The sequence below is a fragment of the Lepidochelys kempii genome, chromosome 13, assembly GCF_965140285.1.
Source record: "Lepidochelys kempii isolate rLepKem1 chromosome 13, rLepKem1.hap1, whole genome shotgun sequence".
NCBI lineage: Eukaryota > Metazoa > Chordata > Testudines > Cheloniidae > Lepidochelys > Lepidochelys kempii.
Window position 1 is genome coordinate 759,819 of NC_136392.1, and position 21,568 is coordinate 781,386.

General features: G+C 62.6%; 1 protein-coding gene across 3 annotated transcripts in view; it reads right to left on the minus strand.

Annotated features, from left to right (window-relative positions):
* Positions 1-131: 131 nt before the first annotated feature.
* The window catches only part of SLC12A5 (solute carrier family 12 member 5), a 111,047-nt gene continuing 89,610 nt past the window's right edge, over positions 132-21,568 (minus strand). For 2 of the 3 annotated variants that reach the window (XM_073309668.1, XM_073309670.1), the window contains exons 20-26: positions 13,589-13,720; positions 13,187-13,294; positions 11,701-11,823; positions 11,194-11,381; positions 10,862-10,876; positions 8,233-8,366; positions 132-5,252 (exon numbers count right to left, since the gene is read on the minus strand). In XM_073309668.1, the coding sequence (XP_073165769.1) occupies positions 5,161-5,252; positions 8,233-8,366; positions 10,862-10,876; positions 11,194-11,381; positions 11,701-11,823; positions 13,187-13,294; positions 13,589-13,720 (792 nt within the window). In that variant the 3' untranslated portion in view covers positions 132-5,160. The remainder of the gene's footprint in view (positions 5,253-8,232; positions 8,367-10,861; positions 10,877-11,193; positions 11,382-11,700; positions 11,824-13,186; positions 13,295-13,588; positions 13,721-21,568) is intronic. The other variant, XM_073309669.1, reaches the window with a different exon arrangement.

Genomic DNA, 21,568 nt, shown 5'->3' on the forward strand with positions numbered 1-21,568 from the left:
CAGGCTGCTATTCCTGCGAGCCCCTCTGGTTCCTGCTACTAGGCATGCAGCTGCCCCGTGGAAACTAGTGAAGCGTTGGTCATGCGCTGCAGCCTCCAAAAACGAGTGAAAATTCCCCACCACATGCGGTGAAGGGTGCAGTCAAATCACTTTATTGCATTTTGTGCAGACAGGAGTCTAAAAAATTAATACAATAAAAGCTGTAAAGCATTAACAGGAGCATTCAACAAGTGAGGAGTCACTCCTCTGTTAATATCCACAGCGAACACAGGGGGGTGATATTGAGGAGGCCCAATACAGAATACTGAAACACTTGCACAGAAATTAAATGCAAGCCTATTCCTCTTCTTTTGGTTTGCAACCTATTTTATTTACACCGTTTAAACGTCTTTGCATTGCTCTGCACAGAGATTCTTTAAAACACAAAGCATACTAGGTCACTACATGTCTATTGAAATATTGCACTCAGAATAAAAGTCATTGGAATGGATGTAAAACATCTAGGTACAGTGACTATAAAGTTTATTTAATGAATTGACTTTGTTGTGGTAACATTCATAACAAATATATTGCACATGTAGCACAGAAAAGTGTTTTGCAACCAACAAAACCTCAGACCTCTGGATCCTTCCACTACGACGTGTCAGTGCTGCCATACAGCGGAGAGTCTTGACTCTTGTAGTGCAACTGTTGTACCCTAAGCAGTATCCATCCTTCCTGCTGTTCAAGTGACTATGAACACCGTTGCCCAGTGCAGCCTCTGCCTACATCTGTAAGCATGCTCTCAAATGGTTTGTAACCTGTACCAGGGAATACCTGGACTGCGCATAACCCACCAGCTTGCACTGGGAGGCCAGGTAGTGAACTGCTGGAAGGGGGCTGGGGAATGGAGGTTGCCCCCATTTTAACTTCTGAGGAACTGATGAGCTTTCCTCTGCTCTGGCTAGAGTAGTTCCCTGAGCAGGGGCCCAAGCCTTGCACAAAGAGCCTGCTCTGCTCTGATGGAGGTGGAGGGGCTGTGCTCATCCTTGCAGCTGCATACAAGGGCTCTCTGTAAAACAAGCCTCATGGTTCAAGACCTTCCTGCCTGCCCTGAAAACCCTGAACTGTCTCCACATGTGCCAGAAAGAGACTCAGGTTTCTACCACAGCACACTGTGTCTTTCCCAAGACGGAACAGTGGAAGGGTGCTCCAGAGGGAGCTGCACACTCACAGAGGCCAAACGTGCCGGGGCAGAGCTGGGTTTGTATACTAACATGCAGTGCTGTCTGCTAAAACTGGCCCCCTCCAGCCCCAGGCGTGGGGGTTTGCTGTGGAAACATCACCCTCTGCTTGCCCCCAAGGAGTTTGGCCAGGCAGTGGTTCTGAGAGGCAACAATGCACATGTGTGTTCAGAGACTAGCGCTGGTCTTGCTGAGCTAGGGCGGGGGAAGGAGGCTCCTTTGCCTTTCACTGTCTCAATGTGGTAACTTGCCAAGAGGGGGCTGAGTACTGCCCCCCAGCACCGTTGGAGTCCTGGCTTTCCAGGATGAGGGAGGGAGGGAGGGGCCCTGGCTGCCGTTGCTGTTTTGAGCAGTGGCTGTAGCCTGCTCTGAGCTGGTCTAATGGATGCTTTGCTTAAACGGGTGCCAGCACCTGTCTGCACTAGGGTTTCCACTGCCACGAGGGAGTGCAGGTAGCAGAGCAGGGATCAGTGATGGGGGCAGGGTGTGACACGTGCCCAAGGGTGAGCTCGATGCTGCAGGTGGTTCGCACTAGAGGAATCATGAGACAAGAACTTTTAAGTCCTGATTACAGGGAAAGAGTCAGGATTGAAGGGCATCTGCACTGAGGGAGGGGGACAGCACTGGGGTCAGGAAAGGAGAGGAAGGCAGCAGGAGCAGGTTGGGGCAGCTTTGAGGCCTGCAGGCAGCAGCAAAAGCCAAAGCAGAGTTTTGCAAGTAAGATCTACGACTTCCAGCCCTGGGATCAGTCTGTGCTCTTAGGAACCTTGCTGCTACTGAATGGTGTGAAAGCCAAGCCATGGGGAGTGTCTGGGTGATGGGGTCTTCTCACAGCAGCCACTAACCAGCCCTAGCTCTTGCTGTGCGGCTGGCCCTCCATCAGCCCCCGACCCAAGCGTAAGGAAACCTTCCTCCAAGCAGACACCTGCCTGTTCATCTAAAAGTGTTCTTGGGGCTGAGGCACTCAGCAGAGCTGCTCTGTGCTCTGCAGAGTTGCTGGCCATTAATTGTCCAGTGTTGGGCTGGGCCCCTGCATCGCTGACTTCCAGCCGGGAGTTGGGCTCAGTGCTCTTGCTCTGGGAATAGCTCAGCTTCACCTTGGCGTCGATTCCCCGTTAGCAGTGTGTGGCCGCAGCAGCGGGCACCCATCCCTTGCCAGGGTTTGAACCGGAGCTGCTGCACCGAATAATGCTGCTGTACGCAGAGCTACATTTTTCCAAGCAGTCTGGCTATGACTGGGGTTGTGCCTGAACTGCTGCTGGGGGGTGGCACTTTGAGGGAGCCAGGGCTCAAGGGGCATAGCAACAAATGCAGCGAGGGCTGGGGCCATCACCAAAACCTGGCCTAGGTGAGCAGATGCTGGATTGTGAGCAGGGAGCTTCAGCCAGGTCAGCATCACTAAGTGGAGAATTGCTTCCTGCTCCACTGCCCTCCCCTCATTCCCCATGGGGCCAGTGCTGGGGCTGGAAGGGGGGGGGGGGTGATGCCAAGGGCCCACAGGAGGAGGATTTAGGGCAGGTGCCTACAGAAGACCTTGTTCCCTCTGTCGCAGCTTCAGTGGGAAGGAAGTTAAGGGCTGGCACCTCTGTGGGAGCAGCTGCTGGGCACTGGATGCTCTTCCCTAGAGAGCAATGAGCAAGGGCAGCGTGAGAGGAAAGGAAGGGGGACTATGGGGAGCCAGCACTGTCTGTGAGAAGGGGCCCAGCTGCCTTCTCCAAGGGGATTCATTGTAGGAGACATGTCAGCTGTGGCCATTAGCCCTTACTTGCATCAAGCCATGGGCCTCTGAACTGCCATCTCCCACCTGCAGAAGGTACAGGGCTGCCCCAGTGGTATCTGCACGGGCCCATTCCCAGCGCTGCAACGGGTGGAGTTTATGGCGGCTAAGAAGAGGTGGGCTGGGATCAGCTCTGGGCCACACATCTGAGTGGTAAAGCTGCTCCCTCTCGGCTTGGGGAGAGGGCCTGCCGGAGCAGGCTGCACTCAAATTGGAAGCTCAAGTCTGCTGTGAAGCAAGTTCAGAAAATTCTGTAACTTCTTTTCCCTGAAAAGACTAAGCAGCAAAATTCAAAGAGAATGACCCCACGAGCTGGCCCTCCCCCCGGGACGTGCCATAGGCCAGGGACGCTGCAGCCTTCACCCCTGCACGTGAGCGACAAGGAAAAGCCGCCCTCTCCAGAGGGAGCAGCCTCAGCAAAACCTTGGAGCCCTTGGGCCTGGGCCCCAGACGGAGTCTAAAAGCCGGAGCCAGAATTCACTGGCACTAGCGACTCCTTGCATCTCTCAGCATAGAGCTAGATCTCTCTCTCTATTCTTCATCTGGGTCTATGAACATAAATATGATCACTTTAAAAATACACATACAATATTATGTACATTATATACAGCTGGGCAGGCGCCCGGGCTGGGCGAGCCCTCTGCCCTCCCGGCCTCCACGCCCACTGCGGTTCCTAGAACTATTCACATTGGTTAAAAGCGCCCCAGTTTCTCAGTAAAGTGAGAGATGCTGAGGGGGGTCGGGGGGGGCTGGGACCAAGGTTTGACGTGTCCAAACAAGCCCACAGCCATGTGCGCGGGTGCAGCCGGGCTCCTTGCAGAGCTGCTCGTGGGCCCCTGTGACCTGGGGAGGCTGCATCGCAGATGTGGAGTGTCAGTGCCCTGCTGCTGGTACGGGGGGGGTCGGGGGGGATTGAGCTGATTTGCATATTTATAAACTTTCAGTGCCTGCGGTCTTCACCCAGCAGCCCCTGAAGCAGCAAGATGGTGTGGGGGAGGGGATGCAGGGGGCACAAGGCTGCAGCAGGGGCCCAGGGAGGCTGCGTTCCAGCTCTTCGTGCATGGGGGGGGAGGGACACAGGCCGCAGGCCTCCCGCCAGGAGCTGCTGGGCAGCGTGGCCGTGCAGGGCCCAGGCTGGACGCGTGCCCCTACATTCCCAGGGCTGGGCGGCGCGTGTGGGCAGCGTGCAGGGAGCGCGCCCGGCAGTGCCCAGGCCCTGCAGCAGGGATGGAACCAGGCCACACCCTGGTGCAGCCGCGCGCCCCTGTGCTGAGCGGGGGGGGGGGGGGGGGGTGAAGGAGAAACACTTGAAGTCCATGTCCCCGCTACCCCCCTCCCGCGCCGGGCTGCAGCCCCTGCCAGGCCCCTCTCACCCAGCCGGCACATCCAGGTGGCCTCACGACAAGGGCAGCGTGGCGCTGTCCTTCGCGCCGGCGTCTGCACGACCTGCCTCTTCCCCGCGCAGCACTCGTCCGTCCGAACCAGCGCCCGGGGGCCGCAGAGTGTGGCTGTGGTTCCCAGGCGCCGGCAGCGGGCAGCAGCAGGGGCTGCGCTCTGCTGAGCCTACTTGGCGAGGGGCCTGTGGCTGGCACTGCAGGGCACGTGTGAGCGGTGGGGTGAGGCGCGGCTGGCGAGGCGAGCATGCGGTGGCCTGGCCTAGGCGCACAGGCGCCAAAGGACACGTCAGCAGGCGGGGCAGGGCAGCAGACATGTCCCACAAACCTCAGCGAGTCCTAATGTAGCAGAGCGAGGGGTGGAGAGCCTAGTCCCGAGGGGCCGGTGCACCCACGCCAGCCCTCCGGGGGCTCCAAGGAAGCACTGACTGAGAGCCTGGCCAGCCCCGCTTCCTGCCCCGCACGGAGGCCGGGGCGGTGGCAAAATGCTGCAGGCCCTGGGGCTGGGGCTCCGGGCTCCCGTCTCTATTTCTACATCAGCAGCCACCGCAGGGCTGTGCCGGAGCGATGGGGGACAGCGGCGCGGGTGCTGGTTGCTCCTGGAACCTCTGGGGCTGCAGTTCGAATGGAGCGGGTGGGGGCACGGCAAAGTCTCTGAGCACCAAGCACGAGCGGGACCGCCCTCCTGCCCCCCGGGAGCCAGGCGCAAAGAGGTCGGTGGGGGGGTCTCTCCGGGGGCACAGTAACTTCAGGCTGCAGTCGTGTTTCAGGAGTAGATGGTGATGACTTCCCGGCCCCCTCCGCGCACCAGCATGACCCGGTCCAGGTGCTCCGTCAGCACCTCCAGGAACTCCATGTCTGCAGGGCGGGGCCGTCAAGGCGGAAACCGGACCCCGCATCGGGCCCCACCGCTGGGCCCGCCAGAGGCCGGGGCGGCGGGAGGGCACAGGGCCTGCCAGGCTGGCTTGGCCGGGCCGCCGAGGGGCCAGAGCCCCAGGCCCCGGGAAGCCCTGGGCTAATGCCCGGGGCCGGCGTGCCCCGCCCCTCGGGACCTGCCCGACCCTGGCACGGGAGGGCGCCGCAGCCGGAGCTTCGCGCACGGGGTGCCGGGGGCTGCCTGCGTGACCCCCCCAGGCCGGCAGAGCCCCTGCCCTGCCCGGGGCCCTGGACCACTGATTGGCTGAGTTAGCGCCGCTCTCAGAGGCCTCCACCAATCAGCGAGGCCGCACTGGGCCCGCCGGGGGGCAGGGGGGGCGCGGGCAGGGACTGGGGCAGCCAGGGGCGGCTGGAGCCGGGGCTGCTCGAAACTGATGGGGGGGGAGGGTGCATGCACCCCCGGCTCTGTGTGTGTGGGTGTGTGTGTGTGTGTCTCTCGCTGTGGGCGCACCCCCGGCTCTGTCTGTGTGGGTGTCACTGTGGGCCCGCCCCCCGGCTGTGTGTGTGGGTGTCACTGTGGGCCCGCCCCCCCCCGGCTGTCTGTGTGGGTGTCACTGTGGGCCCGCCCCCCCCGCTGTGTGTGTGTGGGTGTCACTCTGGGCCCGCCCCCCCGGCTGTGTGTGTGGGTGTGACTCTGGGCCCGCCCCCGGCTGTGTGTGTGGGTGTCACTCTAGGCCCGCCCCCCGGCTGTGTGTGTGGGTGTCACTCTAGGCCCGCCCCCCCCCCGGCTGTGTGTGTGGGTGTCACTGTGGGCCCGCCCCCCCCCGGCTGTCTGTGTGGGTGTCACTGTGGGCCCGCCCCCCCCGCTGTGTGTGTGTGGGTGTCACTCTGGGCCCGCCCCCCCGGCTGTGTGTGTGGGTGTGACTCTGGGCCCGCCCCCGGCTGTGTGTGTGGGTGTCACTCTAGGCCCGCCCCCCGGCTGTGTGTGTGGGTGTCACTCTAGGCCCGCCCCCCCCCCGGCTGTCTGTGTGGGTGTCACTGTGGGCCCGCCCCCCCCGCTGTGTGTGTGTGGGTGTCACTCTGGGCCCGCCCCCCGCTGTGGGTGTGGGTGTCACTGTGGGCCCGCCCCGGCTGTCTGTGTGGGTGTCACTGTGGGCCCGCCCCCCCCCGCTGTGTGTGTGGGTGTCACTGTGGGCCCGCCCCCCCGGCTGTCTGTGTGGGTGTCACTGTGGGCCCCCCCCGGCTGTCTGTGTGGGTGTCACTGTGGGCCTGCCCCCCCGCTGTGTGTGTGGGTGTCACTCTGGGCCCGCCCCCGGCTGTGGGTGTGGGTGTCACTCTAGGCCCGCCCCCCGCTGTGGGTGTGGGTGTCACTGTGGGCCCCCCCCGCTGTGTGTGTGGGTGTCACTCTGGGCCCGCCCCCCCGCTGTGGGTGTGGGTGTCACTGTGGGCCCCCCCCGGCTGTCTGTGTGGGTGTCACTGTGGGCCCGCCCCCCCCGGCTGTGTGTGTGGGTGTCACTCTGGGCCCGCTCCCCGGCTGTGTGTGTGGGTGTCACTCTGGGCCCGCCCCCCCGCTGTGTGTGTGGGTGTCACTGTGGGCCTGCCCCCCCCGCTGTCTGTGTGGGTGTCACTGTGGGCCCCCCCCGGCTGTCTGTGTGGGTGTCACTCTGGGCCCGCCCCCCTGCTGTGTGTGTGGGTGTCACTCTGGGCCCGCCCCCCCGCTGTGTGTGGGGGTGTCACTGTGGGCCCCCCCCCGGCTGTCTGTGTGGGTGTCACTGTGGGCCTGCCCCCCCGCTGTGTGTGTGGGTGTCACTCTGGGCCCGCCCCCCGCTGTGGGTGTGGGTGTCACTCTAGGCCCGCCCCCCGCTGTGTGTGTGGGTGTCACTGTGGGCCCCCCCCGGCTGTCTGTGTGGGTGTCACTGTGGGCCTGCCCCCCCGCTGTGTGTGTGGGTGTCACTCTGGGCCCGCCCCCCGCTGTGTGTGTGGGTGTCACTCTGGGCCCGCCCCCCCGGCTGTCTGTGTGGGTGTCACTGTGGGCCCCCCCCGGCTGTCTGTGTGGGTGTCACTGTGGGCCTGCCCCCCCCGCTGTCTGTGTGGGTGTCACTGTGGGCCCCCCCCGGCTGTCTGTGTGGGTGTCACTCTGGGCCCGCCCCCCCGCTGTTTGTGTGGGTGTCACTCTGGGCCCGCCCCCCCGCTGTGTGTGTGGGTGTCACTCTGGGCCCGCCCCCCCGGCTGTCTGTGTGGGTGTCACTGTGGGCCCCCCCCGGCTGTCTGTGTGGGTGTCACTGTGGGCCTGCCCCCCCGCTGTCTGTGTGTGGCTCTGCCAGTCAGCCAGAACACGGGCACGGCTCCACATCGAGCACCTGGGCCCTGCCCCACACCAGCCCAGAGCCTAGCCCCCGGCTCCCAGCAGTAGGGCTGCAGTCTGTTCCTGGCTGGCACATGGCGCTGCTCTTCCCAGCACGGGGCGTGGTGCTCCTGGCTGAAATGCCCAGGGGTGGGTGTTTCCAATGTCGGCAGGCGCCGGCTGGGCCCAGCCGCAGCCCCCTGGCCCAGCCTGTCTCACCAGCCTAGCGAGGCTGGAGTTGGGGATGGTGGGAGAAGCTGCCAAGCGGTGGGAGTGGGCAGCTACTGCCATGGTTTGATGGCGCTACCCCAGCTGCTGGCGGGTGGGAGGAGGCATCGAGCAGGGCAGGGAGGTGCCACTGAGGCAGCCCCACATCTCTAGCATCCCCTGCCCACCAGGCCTGGGCTCCCCCTTCAGCCGCACTCAGCCAGGGCCTTAGGGTCCCACCGCCCAGAGCCAGCAACACCCACGGCAGGAAGACGGGGCCCTCTGGCAGGGGACCTGCAGGGCAGGACCTGTCCCAGCCAGGGCCTTCCAGCCCACAGACACTTATGTGCCGCAGACACTGGCCTGGCCACGTGGCTGGGTTTGCAGCTGCCAGCAGCCAGCAAAGGATACAGTTCTCATCCCCCTTCCGGTTGCGGGGTGGGCCTGGCATGTTCAGCAGGACCAGCTTGGCGTTCTGCGACTTCTTGACAATGACCTCGTTAAGCTTGACGGCTGTGTGCATCCGCCGCACATTGGACTGGTTCCTGGGGGAGAAACGGGCGGGCAGGCTCAGGGGGCAGGGCAGGGCCCCAGACCCTTAGAGCTGGCGGTGGTGTAGGGGCGCAGAAAGCCCCGCCCACACAGGTGTGTCAGCCGGGGGAGGGGCGCAGAAAGCCCCGCCCACACAGGTGTGTCAGCCGGGGGAGGGGCGCAGAAAGCCCCGCCCACACAGGTGTGTCAGCCGGGGGAAGGGGCGCAGAAAGCCCCGCCCACACAGGTGTGTCAGCCGGGGGAGGGGCGCAGAAAGCCCCGCCCACACAGGTGTGTCAGCCGGGGGAGGGGCGCAGAAAGCCCCGCCCACACAGGTGTGTCAGCCGGGGGAGGGGCGCAGAAAGCCCCGCCCACACAGGTGTGTCAGCCGGGGGAGGGGCGCAGAAAGCCCCGCCCACACAGGTGTGTCAGCCGGGGGAGGGGCGCAGAAAGCCCCGCCCACACAGGTGTGTCAGCCGGGGGAGGGGGCGCAGAAAGCCCCGCCCACACAGGTGTGTCAGCCGGGGGAGGGGCGCAGAAAGCCCCGCCCACACAGGTGTGTCAGCCGGGGGAAGGGGGCGCAGAAAGCCCCGCCCACACAGGTGTGTCAGCCGGGGGAGGGGGCGCAGAAAGCCCCGCCCACACAGGTGTGTCAGCCGGGGGAGGGGGCGCAGAAAGCCCCGCCCACACAGGTGTGTCAGCCGGGGGAGGGGGCGCAGAAAGCCCCGCCCACACAGGTGTGTCAGCCGGGGGAGGGGGCGCAGAAAGCCCCGCCCACACAGGTGTGTCAGCCGGGGGAGGGGGCGCAGAAAGCCCCGCCCACACAGGTGTGTCAGCTGGGGGAGGGGGCGCAGAAAGCCCCGCCCACACAGGTGTGTCAGCTGGGGGAGGGGGCGCAGAAAGCCCCGCCCACACAGGTGTGTCAGCTGGGGGAGGGGGCGCAGAAAGCCCCGCCCACACAGGTGTGTCAGCTGGGGGAGGGGGCGCAGAAAGCCCCGCCCACACAGGTGTGTCAGCTGGGGGAGGGGGCGCAGAAAGCCCCGCCCACACAGGTGTGTCAGCTGGGGGAGGGGGCGCAGAAAGCCCCGCCCACACAGGTGTGTCAGCTGGGGGAGGGGGCGCAGAAAGCCCCGCCCACACAGGTGTGTCAGCTGGGGGAAGGGGCGCAGAAAGCCCCGCCCACACAGGTGTGTCAGCTGGGGGAAGGGGCGCAGAAAGCCCCGCCCACACAGGTGTGTCAGCTGGGGGAAGGGGCGCAGAAAGCCCCGCCCACACAGGTGTGTCAGCTGGGGGAGGGGCGCAGAAAGCCCCGCCCACACAGGTGTGTCAGCTGGGGGAGGGGCGCAGAAAGCCCCGCCCACACAGGTGTGTCAGCTGGGGGAGGGGGCGCAGAAAGCCCCGCCCACACAGGTGTGTCAGCTGGGGGAGGGGGCGCAGAAAGCCCCGCCCACACAGGTGTGTCAGCCGGGGGAGGGGGCGCAGAAAGCCCCGCCCACACAGGTGTGTCAGCCGGGGGAGGGGCGCAGAAAGCCCCGCCCACACAGGTGTGTCAGCTGGGGGAGGGGGCGCAGAAAGCCCCGCCCACACAGGTGTGTCAGCCGGGGGAGGGGCGCAGAAAGCCCCGCCCACACAGGTGTGTCAGCCGGGGGAGGGGCGCAGAAAGCCCCGCCCACACAGGTGTGTCAGCTGGGGGAGGGGCGCAGAAAGCCCCGCCCACACAGGTGTGTCAGCTGGGGGAGGGGCGCAGAAAGCCCCGCCCACACAGGTGTGTCAGCTGGGGGAGGGGCGCAGAAAACCCCGCCCACACAGGTGTGTCAGCTGGGGGAGGGGCGCAGAAAGCCCCGCCCACACAGCTGTGTCAGCTGGGGGAGGGGCGCAGAAAACCCCGCCCACACAGCTGTGCCAGATGAGGGAGGGGCACAGAAAGCCCCGCCCACACAGGTGTGTCAGCTGGGGGAGGGGCACAGAAAGCCCCGTCCACACAGCTGTGCCAGATGGGGGAGGGGCACAGAAAGCCCCGCCCACACAGCTGTGCCAGATGAGGGAGGGGCACAGAAAGCCCCGCCCACACAGCTGTCTCAGACCCAGGAAGGAGACCTGCCAAGAACAAGCAACTCCTGCACTTCTCAAGAGGTGCCCGAGGCAACGCTGGCCCTTGCTGCCCCTGCCCATGGGGCAAGCCTGGGGCACTAGCCAGTCCTGGGGCTCTGACCAGGCTCAGCCAGGCAGGTTCAGTCTCTTCCCCCTGTTGGCAGGAGGTGCTGTGTGGGGCAGGCGAGGCTCCCCCAGCAGGGGGTGGTATGTGGGGCAGGTGAGAGCCCTGTGGCAAGGGGAGGTGTGTGGGGCAGGCGAGGATCCCTGGCAGGGGGTGATGTGTGGGGCAGGCGAAGGCCCCCAGCAGGGGGCGATGTGGGGCGCAGACTTGGCACTGGAGTGGCAGGATCCCGCAGCCCCCTCCTTCTCCCCTCCGCACCGGGACACGGGACACACACACACAACTCAGACTTACAGGTTCTCCCACTCCCTGCCGGCAGCACGGGGGAAAGAGAGAGAGAGCTCGTCAGCACCGTCCGGCCTCGCCCCACCCCCTGGAGCACCAGCTCCCGTTCACTGCTCAGCTCCCACTTCTGCCACCTTGGGCACAGCGCTGTGCTGGTCTCCAGGAGCTCCCCGGCCTCCGTGCACCAGCTCCCTGGCTCGGCTCCAGCATGGACACAGGCAGGCCCAGGCCAACGCTGCCTGGGACAGGCCCGCTGAGCAGGCTGCCTGGCTCGGCTGGGGACCAGTGTCTAACAGGGGGTGCAGTGCAGGGTGCCGGGGGCCACCCCAGGGCCAACTTACGGCTTCATGTTGAAGAAGTCCTTGATGCTTTCGGGGCTGACGGGGCTCTTGCTCTTGTTCTTCTCCGCAACAGACTTTTCCTTGGTCCAGGTGAGATGCACCTTCTCAGGGGCTGTCTCCACCTCATCACCAGGCGACTGGGGCCTGCTGGAGAAGGCCGTGGCATTCTTATCGTGGATGAGCTGCACCTGCAGAGGGAATGGGTGAGAGCGAGCAGGGAAGCAGGCCGGGAGGGGTCTTCCCAGCCCCCCATCCTGCCTCACCCATGGTGCCCCAGGCCCATGTCACTTGGCCCTGCCAGCCCCAGACCCCTCACCCTGCAGCACTTGGCCCTGCCAGCCCCCACCCTGCAGTACTCAGCCCCACCCTGCTGTTCACGGCCTCCATAGTGCCCCCTGATGCCCCAGCACTTGGCCCCCTTTCAGGTGCTTGCTCCCCCCAGTTCTGCAGCATCAGCCCCCCAGCTCCCCATCCTGTGGGGCTTGGCCCCCCAGCATGCAGCCTTACCTCCTCCTCCGGCTTCTCCTCACTGTCGCCCACCTGCTCCTCTGGGACGCTCAGCCGCAGCCGGGTGTTGGCAGGGTTCTTGCGCCGGATGGAGCCGCGGGACTCGTCCGTGATGCTCTGGATCTGCGTGGGGAGGGATGGAGATGGGAGCCCATTGTGCAAACCCAGCTTGCCACAGGCCAGACACCAGGGGTCCCTGCAGGGTGCATCCAGCTGGGATCTCAGTGGGGAGCGAGCTCAGCACAGAGCCCACTTGAGCTACTCCGTTCCTGCCCCACCCGGTGATGGGGGTCACTGTGGGGGCACAGCCGAGGGCAGCTCAAGGCTGGCCAGAGGGAAAAGAGTTCAGGTCTGGTTTGGTGGGGCAGGGGGTCACTGCTGAGGAGCTCAGGTCTGGCCAGGGGGGTCACTGCTGAGGGGAGCACAAGGCTGGCTGTGGGGGGTCACTGCTGGGGGGAGCTCAGGGCTGGCTGGGTGGGGGTCACTGTTGTGGGGCGCTCAGGACTGGCCCGGGGGGGGTCACTGCTGGGGGGAGCTCAGGACTGGCTGGGGGGGTCACTGCTCAGGGGTCTCAGGACTGACCCGGGGGGGGTCACTGCTGGGGGGTCTCAGGACTGACTCGGGGGGGTCACTGCTGGGGGGAGCTCAGGACTGGCCAGGGGGGTCACTGCTCGGGGTCTCAGGACTGGCCGGGGAAGGTCACTGCTGGGGGGAGCTCAGGACTGACCCGGGGGGGGTCACTGCTCGGGATCTCAGGACTGGCCGGGGAAGGTCACTGTTGGGGGGAGCTCAGGGCTGGCTGGGTGGGGGTCACTGTTGTGGGGCGCTCAGGACTGGCCCGGGGGGGGTCACTGCTGGGGGGAGCTCAGGACTGGCTGGGGGGGTCACTGCTCAGGGGTCTCAGGACTGACCCGGGGGGGGTCACTGCTGGGGGAAGCTCAGGACTGGCCGGGGGGGTCACTGCTCGGGGTCTCAGGACTGGCCGGGGAAGGTCACTGTTGGGGGGAGCTCAGGGCTGGCTGGGTGGGGGTCACTGTTGTGGGGCGCTCAGGACTGGCCCGGGTGGGGTCACTGCTGGGGGGAGCTCAGGACTGGCCGGTGGGGGCACTGCTGGGGGGAGCTCAGGACTGACCCGGGGGGGGTCACTGCTCGGGATCTCAGGACTGGCCGGTGGGGGCACTGCTGGGGGGAGCTCAGGACTGGCCGGTGGGGGCACTGCTGGGGGGAGCTCAGGACTGGCCAGGGGGGTCACTGCTCGGGGTCTCAGGACTGGCCGGCGGGGGCACTGCTGGGGGGAGCTCAGGACTGGCCGGCGGGGGGGCAGGGGGTCGCTGCTGGAAGCCTGCACCACAGTTACTAGCAACTCCCCATGGCTTACAGGGCCCGGTTGGCACGGCAGAGCTGCTGCCCCGTGGGGGTGCAGGCCCCAGTGTTTTGGGGGGGCAGCCTGCCCCGGGCAGAGGCCTCACCCTGGGAGCCCTGTTACCTCTCGCTCCCGCTCTGTCTTGGTGAGGTGCATCTGCTTGAGGATCTGCGAGCGCTGTTCCATCACCAGGGTCTTCTCGTAGGTGTAGGCCGAGATGTCGCTCTCATGCTGCAGGGACACGACGTGCCATCACCCAGGGAGGGAGCTTGGCACACGCAGCCCCCCAGCTCAGCCCGAGGCACAGCCCTGGGCCCTGGAACACCAGGCACATGGGCAAGTGCCCCCCCGTTCCCCTAGAAACACCTGGCCGGCCCTTCCCCTGCGGCCCTTTGGGGACCCCAGTGCTGGGCATGGGCAGTTCCGCACCCACCTCTCAGGGCAGCGACTACGCACAAGCCAGCGGCCAGCCACAAGGCCAGGGGGCCGGGCCAGGGAGGGGCTGGGCTGCGCGAGGGCTCTCACCATCTCCACCACCTCCACCTCGGCCGTGATGCGCAGGTGGTACAGGAATGTCGTCAGGTCCTTCTTCATCTGGATGCTGTTATCGTCCATCTGCGCCACCGTGAAGATGCGCATCTTACATTTACGCCAAACCTGCCAGGGAGACGGACCGCTGTCAGCCTGCCCTGCATGGAACCCTCCCAGTCCCAGTCCCCAAAGCGGGGAACCGGCCTCCGATCTCAGCCCGGTCAGCTCACCAAATGGAGGAGCCGGCCCCCAGTCCTAGCCTGGCCAGCCCACCACAGGGAGGAACCAGTCCCCGATCCCAGCCTGGCCGGCCCACCACAGGCAGGAACCAGCCCCCGATCCCAGCCTGGCCAGCCCACCACAGGGAGGAACCAGCCCCCGATCCCAGCCTGGCCAGCCCACCACAGGGAGGAACCAGCCCCCGATCCCAGCCTGGCCGGCCCACCAAAGCGGGGAACCGGCCTCCGATCTCAGCCCGGTCAGCTCACCAAATGGAGGAGCCAGCCCCCAGTCCTAGCCTGGCCAGCCCACCACAGGGAGGAACCAGCCCCCGATCCCAGCCTGGCCGGCCCACCAAAGCGGGGAACCGGCCTCCGATCTCAGCCCGGTCAGCTCACCAAATGGAGGAGCCGGCCCCCAGTCCTAGCCTGGCCAGCCCACCACAGGGAGGAACCAGCCCCCGATCCCAGCCTGGCCGGCCCACCACAGGCAGGAACCAGTCCCCAGTCCCAGCCTGGTCGGCCCACCAAAGCGGGGAACCGGCCTCCGATCTCAGCCCGGTCAGCTCACCAAATGGAGGAGCCGGCCCCCAGTCCTAGCCTGGCCAGCCCACCACAGGGAGGAACCAGCCCCCGATCCCAGCCTGGCCGGCCCACCACAGGCAGGAACCAGTCCCCAGTCCCAGCCTGGTCGGCCCACCAAAGCGGGGAACCGGCCTCCGATCTCAGCCCGGTCAGCTCACCAAATGGAGGAGCCGGCCCCCAGTCCTAGCCTGGCCAGCCCACCACAGGGAGGAACCAGCCCCCGATCCTAGCCTGGCTGGCCCACCACAGGGTATGTGTGTAATTGTCTGTAATACCGCTATGAACTGTCTATGGGCCCCTTGTACGATCACCTTGACGTTGCACCCCAGTGGGTACAGAGGGTTACAGTGCTGCTCCTGGGGCAGCACGGGGTCTTGTTATTGTCTGGGGTGGGGTATGAATGGGTCATTGAGGACTGCCTGGAACCCACCCAGCTCAATGGGAAACCTGCAGAGACAACGGGATACTGAACGCACCAGACATGACTTGCAGCAATAAAAAGATTAGCCAAAGGAACAAGCCAGAAAAGGGTGTAGCCCCCACCTCCCCTAGAGCAGAGCAAGGAGAGGGCGTTAAACGAGGCACAGCTGACTGCAGGGCTAGGGAATGCTGATCAGGACAGGAACTGGGGCCCAGCCCCAGGCCAGGGTCTGAGAGATGCCAAAGACAACAGTGGCAGCAGCGGCATCCCCCAGGCCCCGTTCACCAGCTCTGGCACTGAGCGTGATGCCACTTCCGCTGCCACAGCCGAAACTGGCCGACTGTGAGAACCAGCGCGAACAAGAGGGAGAGCAGGGAAAGCCGCAGCCACAGCATGACCTGGGTCTGGAGCTGAGGCAGAGCGTGAGGCCTACGCTGGGGTAGTACGTGGGGAGGAACCATGGGAGGCCAGTTCTGCAGGGCGCCTAGATACCAATGGGGGGGGGGGGGCGTTGATCCCTACCGCCGGGCCTGGCACAAGTTTGCACCAACTCTACTCTTCCCCCGGTACTCCCTCCCCAAGCAACAGAGCGTACAGAAACGACCCCAGGGACGAGGAACCGTTCACAGACGCCGGCGGCTTCTCGGGAAAGGTTTTGAGGTGTGCACCAGGCCAAGGGGGGGTGATTCTCCCCAAATGGTGTAATGGTGCCGATGTCACTACAGGGAAAGATTTCAGAGGGGTAGCTGTGTTAGTCAGCAAAAACAACGAGGAATCCTTGTGGCACCTTAGAGACTAACATATGTATTTGGGCATAAGCTTTCGTGGGTAAAAAACCCCACGTCATCAGATGCATGGAGTGAAAAATACAGACAGCAGTATAAATATTATAGCACATGAAAAGATGGGCGTTGCCTTACCAAGTGTGTGGGGGGTGTCGGTGCTAATGAGGCCAATTCAATTAAGGTGGAAGTGGCCTATTCTCAACAGTTGACCGGAAGGGGTGAATATCAAGGGAGGAAAATTATTTTTGTAGTACTAATGAAGCCAATGCAATCAAGTTGACAAGAAGGTGTGAGTATCAACAAAGGCTCACCTTACCTGACCACGCTCCTTACAGTCTGTATAGTAACACCATTGTTTCATGTTCTCTGTGTATATAAATCTCCCCACTGTATTTTCCACTGAATGCATCCGATGAAGTGAGCTGTAGCTCACCAAAGCTCATGCTCAAATAAATTGGTTAGTCTCTAAGGTGCCACAAGTACTCCTTTTCTTTTAACAAAGGGAAAATTATTTTTTGTAGTGACCCAGCCACTGCCAGTCTTTATTCAGGCCTAATTTGATGGTGTCAAGTTTGCAAATTAATTCCAGTTCTGCAGTTTCTCGTTGGAGTCTGTTTCTGAAGTTTTTTTGTTGAAGAATGGCCACTTTTAGGTCTGTTATTGAGTGTCCAGGGAGGTTGAAGTGTTCTCTGATTGGTTTATGAATGTTATAATTCTTGACATCTGATTTGTGTCTATTTATTCTTTTGCGTAGAGACTGTCAAGTTTGGCCAATGTACATGGCAGAGGGGCATTGCTGGCACGTGAGGGCATATTCACATTGGTAGAAGTGCAGTGAACGAGCCCCTGATGGTGTGGCCGATGTGGTTAGGTCCTTTGATGGTGTGCCTTGAAAAGATATGCAGACAGAGTTGGCAACGGAGTTTGTTGCAGGGATTGGTTCCTGGTTGGTGTTTTTGTTGTGTGGTGTGTAGTTGCTGGTGAGTATTTGCTTCAGGTTGGGGGGCTGTCTGTAAGCGAGGACTGGCCTGTCTCCTAAGGTCTATGAGAGCGATGGATTGTCCTTCAGGAATTAGCCTCGTTACCACTGACCCCACACCTTGGTAAGGCAACTCCCATCTTTTCATGTGCTGTAATATTTATACTGCTGTCTGTATTTTTCACTCTGTGCATCTGATGAAGTGGGTTCTAGTCCATGAAAGCTTACGCCCAAATAAATTTGTAAGTCTCTAAGGTGCCACAAGGACTCCTCATTGCTTTTACTACAGGGAAAGGTTTATACAATTAGAGCAATTCCATGAGCCATGGCCCCACATGCTGAAAATGTGGCTAGTAGACCGGACTAGGGATCTGCGTAGCACAGGCCGGTTGGCCGATGAGTTTGTGCCTAGTAGGCCTGGCTGTGAGACAGAGCCAAAGAGTGACTGGCCCAAGTTGGGGGTCACTTACAGGGGGTCACACAGGTGCACCCCAGAAATGGGATTTCAGTAAACTCAAACCAGAAGTGACGGCCGATGCAGGTAGACCACCCCAAAGGGATTCCCAAAGAGGCAGAGTTGTAAGATCCGTCGGCAGACAGAGCATCAGGGGCTGTACTGCCTGAGACTTCATGAAATGGGCTTTAAATGGGACCACCAAAGAGTTATCTTGGTGAAGGCCCAGCCCAGAGGAATGCCAGTTCCCCAAGCCTTGGGGGGGCAGTGTCCCTGTGGCTTTGTGCGGGTGCAATGGGCAACATCAGCTCTCAACCCTCTTGCGCTGGGGTAGCCCATTCATAGGATGTGCGCTGAGCAAACACTCTATTAACCCTGTACAGCAGGCTGGGAAATGGGCCCAAGGACACTGGAACAAGGGTCTGCGGTGACTCTTGCATGGCCCAGTGTGCTAGACCTGGCTCAGTTTGTGCCCAGTGAATATGTAATCACGAGGGCGGTGTCTGGACCCTTGGCCAAGGGGCCTGTAGCAAGGATCTACCTGAGATGGGGAGGCCCAAGAGGGGCACAAAAAGGGTGGGGGGGCAGGATCAGCTCCCTGCAGTGCTGCTGTTGGGGAAATCTTCCCAACTGGCCAGATAATGCCCAAGTGTCCTGGCCCTTCCCAGAGCCAGAGAGTACCCCCCAAGTCCTGACCACAAATGATGGGGCTAGGAAGCTGCTGCCTGTGGCTTGGGGGAATGTGCTCGTTGGGGCAAGGCTGAGACTCTGTCCACAGGTGGGGAAACTGAGTCACAGCCAAGTGATGCTGGGACTCAGATCCCAGCCAGTGGGGATGGACAGGTCACACTCCTTGCCCAGTAGCTGAATTTCAGAATGGTAGGGCCTTGGCTGTTCACAGCGCTGTCACCCTCTTGAGAAGGATGGCAGGCACTGGGAGTGGCAAGCCGCTAGGGATATACATTTCCAGTAGTACTCCGCCATCCCAATAAAGGCTGGCCTGCTTATTGGTTGGGGCAGTGAGCCAATATCTGAGCGCTTCCCCCTTGGCCAGTTCTGGCCATATTCAGCCGCTCCCCACCCTGTGACCCAGGTTCGACGACTCCTCGGCCACCCCCTCTTTACACTCTCCAGCCTTGATAGTCAGTCCGCAATCCTGCAGGCGGCCCAGCACCCTCTTCGCTGGGACACAGGTTCCTCCCCGGTCGGGCTGAAGACACGAGTATGATCCGTGTACGCCGGGCAAAATCCGCCACCCCCCAGTAACTCCCCCCTGCCCCGGCGCTGACAGGTGGTGGCGCCCCCTTGAGGCCAAAGGGTAGGACCAGGAGCTCAAAGAGCCCTATGGGGTGGTGAAGGCAGATTTCAGCCTGGCATCTGGGTGCAAAGGCACCTGTCAGTAGCCTGGTGAGATCCACAGTAGTAAGGTAATGCCCCCCACGCCCAACTTGTCTAGAATTTCATCTGGCCTCGGCATTGTTCACCTCCTTCCGCTGAGTGATGACCTTAAAGGGCCCGTCCCAGGCAGCTCGGAGCGTATTCTCCCCCGCGGGGCTGAGATCCATGAGCTCATTCCCTGTGATGCCATCGGAGCGGGCACATGCTGTGCAGTCAGACCAGCCCCCCGCTTCCCTTGGGCCCTGGCTCGGTTCTCCCTGGCAAAGCTTTCCCAGCAGGACAGCATGTTCTCCACCACTGAGTCTCCACGGAGGGAGCCTTTCCCCTTCCCCTCAGCCCAGCAGGGCCAGGGTCCCACACTCTCCTCCCATACAGCAGTTAAAGGGGCGAACTCTGTAGATTCCTGGGGCACATCCCGATCAGTGAACAGCAGGGACGGTGAGCATTTGTCCCAGGCCTGCAGATGCCGTTCCATAAACGTCCTCGGCATCATGGTCAGGGCCCCAGTACCCTGCCCACCAGCTGTTGGACTGAGGGGGATGTGCCGAGGCCCAGGTGGTCCAGGCCCCACATTTCCCCCACAAACCCTGGAGCAGGGCTGACGTGACATTGGACCCTTTGTCTGTAAGGCCTTGCTGGGAACCCCACTCTGCTGAAAATGGTCAGCAGAGCACATCTGCCCCGTGCCTGCCTCGATGGAGGACAGCCGCCGGCGCTGTGGGATGGCGAAATCCACCACTACCAAACTACATGTCTTCCACCTGGGTTGCCTTGCTAAGGGGCCCTAGAATGTTTACAGCCACCCTCTGAAGACGTCCTGCCTGGAGGGTCTCAGGGCTGGGAGGGTTACCAGTTTTGGTTGGATGTATTCCTAAAGGTTTCATCACAGGACATAATCTTTAATTCCTGGAGATTCCAGGTCAATCCTGGAAGGCTGGCAACTCTAGGGCTGCTTTAGACTTAGGCTGGTTTCTCCCCACCCACTGACTGGGGTCACAGGCAGGCAGTAAAAGCTCCAACCAGACCATGTTCTGCGGCAGACCTGACAGGGTGCACTGGATCCCCTGATGTCCTGAGCGAAGGATGGTCTGAGCCAAGGACAACAGCCTGTGGCAGCACCTCTGGAGAGCCATCAGCTGCCTCCTGATGCCCCGAGGTTCAGTGTTCCCTGGGGACCCCGCTCCTGGTACAGGACTCCCTCTCACACAGGGATCCAACCAAGAAGCAGGCCAGCCTTTATTGGGATGGCGGAGTACTACTGGAAATGTATATCCCTAGAGGCTTGCCACTCCCAGTGCCGCACTGTCCAGGCAGGGCCAGGGGGACAGCGTGGGCTGGACGGATGTTCTCTGCACGGGAAGAGGCCCTAAGCCAGGACCCAGTTCGCATGAACTCGGTCGCAGACAAACCCTTCCTGCTGCAAGCCAATGCAAAGGGGGAGAGACACCCAAGTGATACCTGCCCAAGACACCCATCCCCAGGGATCGGAACTGGGCCACAACTGAGAGCATGCCTGGCCGCTGGGTGGACTCCAATCGCCGGCTGTGGCTATGGGGCTGGGGCTTTCCCTGAGCCCTCGCCTCTGGCGTGGCTGCAGCTGATGGAAAGGGCTAATGTGAGCGAGTCTGCCCTGCCAGGACTCTGTTAATGGGACGGCAAAGGTTCTCATTGATCCTGTGCCACGAAAAGGAGCATCCGCATGGCGCCAGCCCTCGCTCAGTGCAGTCTTCAAGGGGAACCAGAAAGACACGGGCTGAGCAATGCGCCCCGAACACCTGAGGTTCAGAGGCCGCGCTCAGCACGGGCCGCAGCAGGACACTGGACCGAGAGGTGAAGGAGGCTGTGCTAGAACTGGGCTCACAAAGACCCAGCAGCTCCCGCCTGGGACTGACAGAGACAGGGCCGGGGAGGTCACAGCTTTCATTGGCCCACCCAGAGGAAGCTCGGCAGCTGTCTTCCTCCCCAAGAGAAGCTGCTCCAATCACCCCCCTTGTCTCCCTACACTGGGACCCACAGCCCAGACCATTCTATATAGGCCCAATGGCATGTGATGGGATGTTAGATGGGGTGGGATCTGAGTTACCCAGGAAAGAATTTTCTGTAGTATCTGGCTGGTAAATCTTGCCCATATGCTCAGGGCTTAGCTGATCGCCATATTTGGGGTCGGGAAGGAATTTTCCTCCAGGGCAGATTGGAAGAGGCCCTCAAGGTTTTTCACCTTCCTCTGTAGCATGGGGCACGGGTCACTTGCTGGAGGATTCTCTGCTCCTTGAAGTCTTTAAACCACGATTTGAGGACTTCAATAGCTCAGACATAGGTGAGAGGTTTTTCGCAGGAGTGGTGGGTGAAATTCTGAGGCCTGCGTTGTGCAGGAGGTCGGACTAGATGACCATAATGGTCCCTTCTGACCTAAATATCTATGAAACCGCTCCACAGCAGCCTGGCTAGGTGAGGTCCTGGCGCTGGCCCGTTGGAGCCCCGGGGTAACTTTGCATCTCTGTGCGGCACAGGGGACTCCCCAGCCCCGTGGCCAGGGATAATAACCCAGCTCTGCTTGGGAGAGGCTGCCACAGGCTGAGCTGCCGGGATCCCCGAGGGGGTGAAAGTCTCTGACTGGGGCTCTGCGTAATGGGGCTCCCCGGCAGAGCTCATGGCATCAAACAGGCGGGCTGGAGCCAGGGCTCGGGCTCAGAGGCGTTGAAGCCACATGGCCGACCCTTGTGTGACCTCGTTGAGTGGTGCCAGGAGACGGCAGGCCGCAGCGTAGCACAGATCCTGTGAATCATGATGGGGGCCCCCAATCCCAGCCTGCCCTCCCCCCCAATCCCAGCCTGGCCAGCATGCCAAAGGGGGGACACCTCCCCCAGATCCCAGCCCAGCCCCCCAATCCCAGCCTGGCCGGCATGACAAAGGGGGGACACCTTCCCCAGATCCCAGCCCGGCCCCTCCGATCCCAGCTTGACCAGCATGCCAAAGGGGGGACATCTCCCCCAGATCCCAGCTCAGCCCCCCCCAGTCCCAGCCTGGCCGGCATGCCAAAGCGGGGACACCTCCCCCAGATCCCAGCCCAGCCTCTCCGATCCCAGCCTGGCCAGCATGCCAAAGGGGGGAAAATCCTCCTCCTGGGCCCAGCC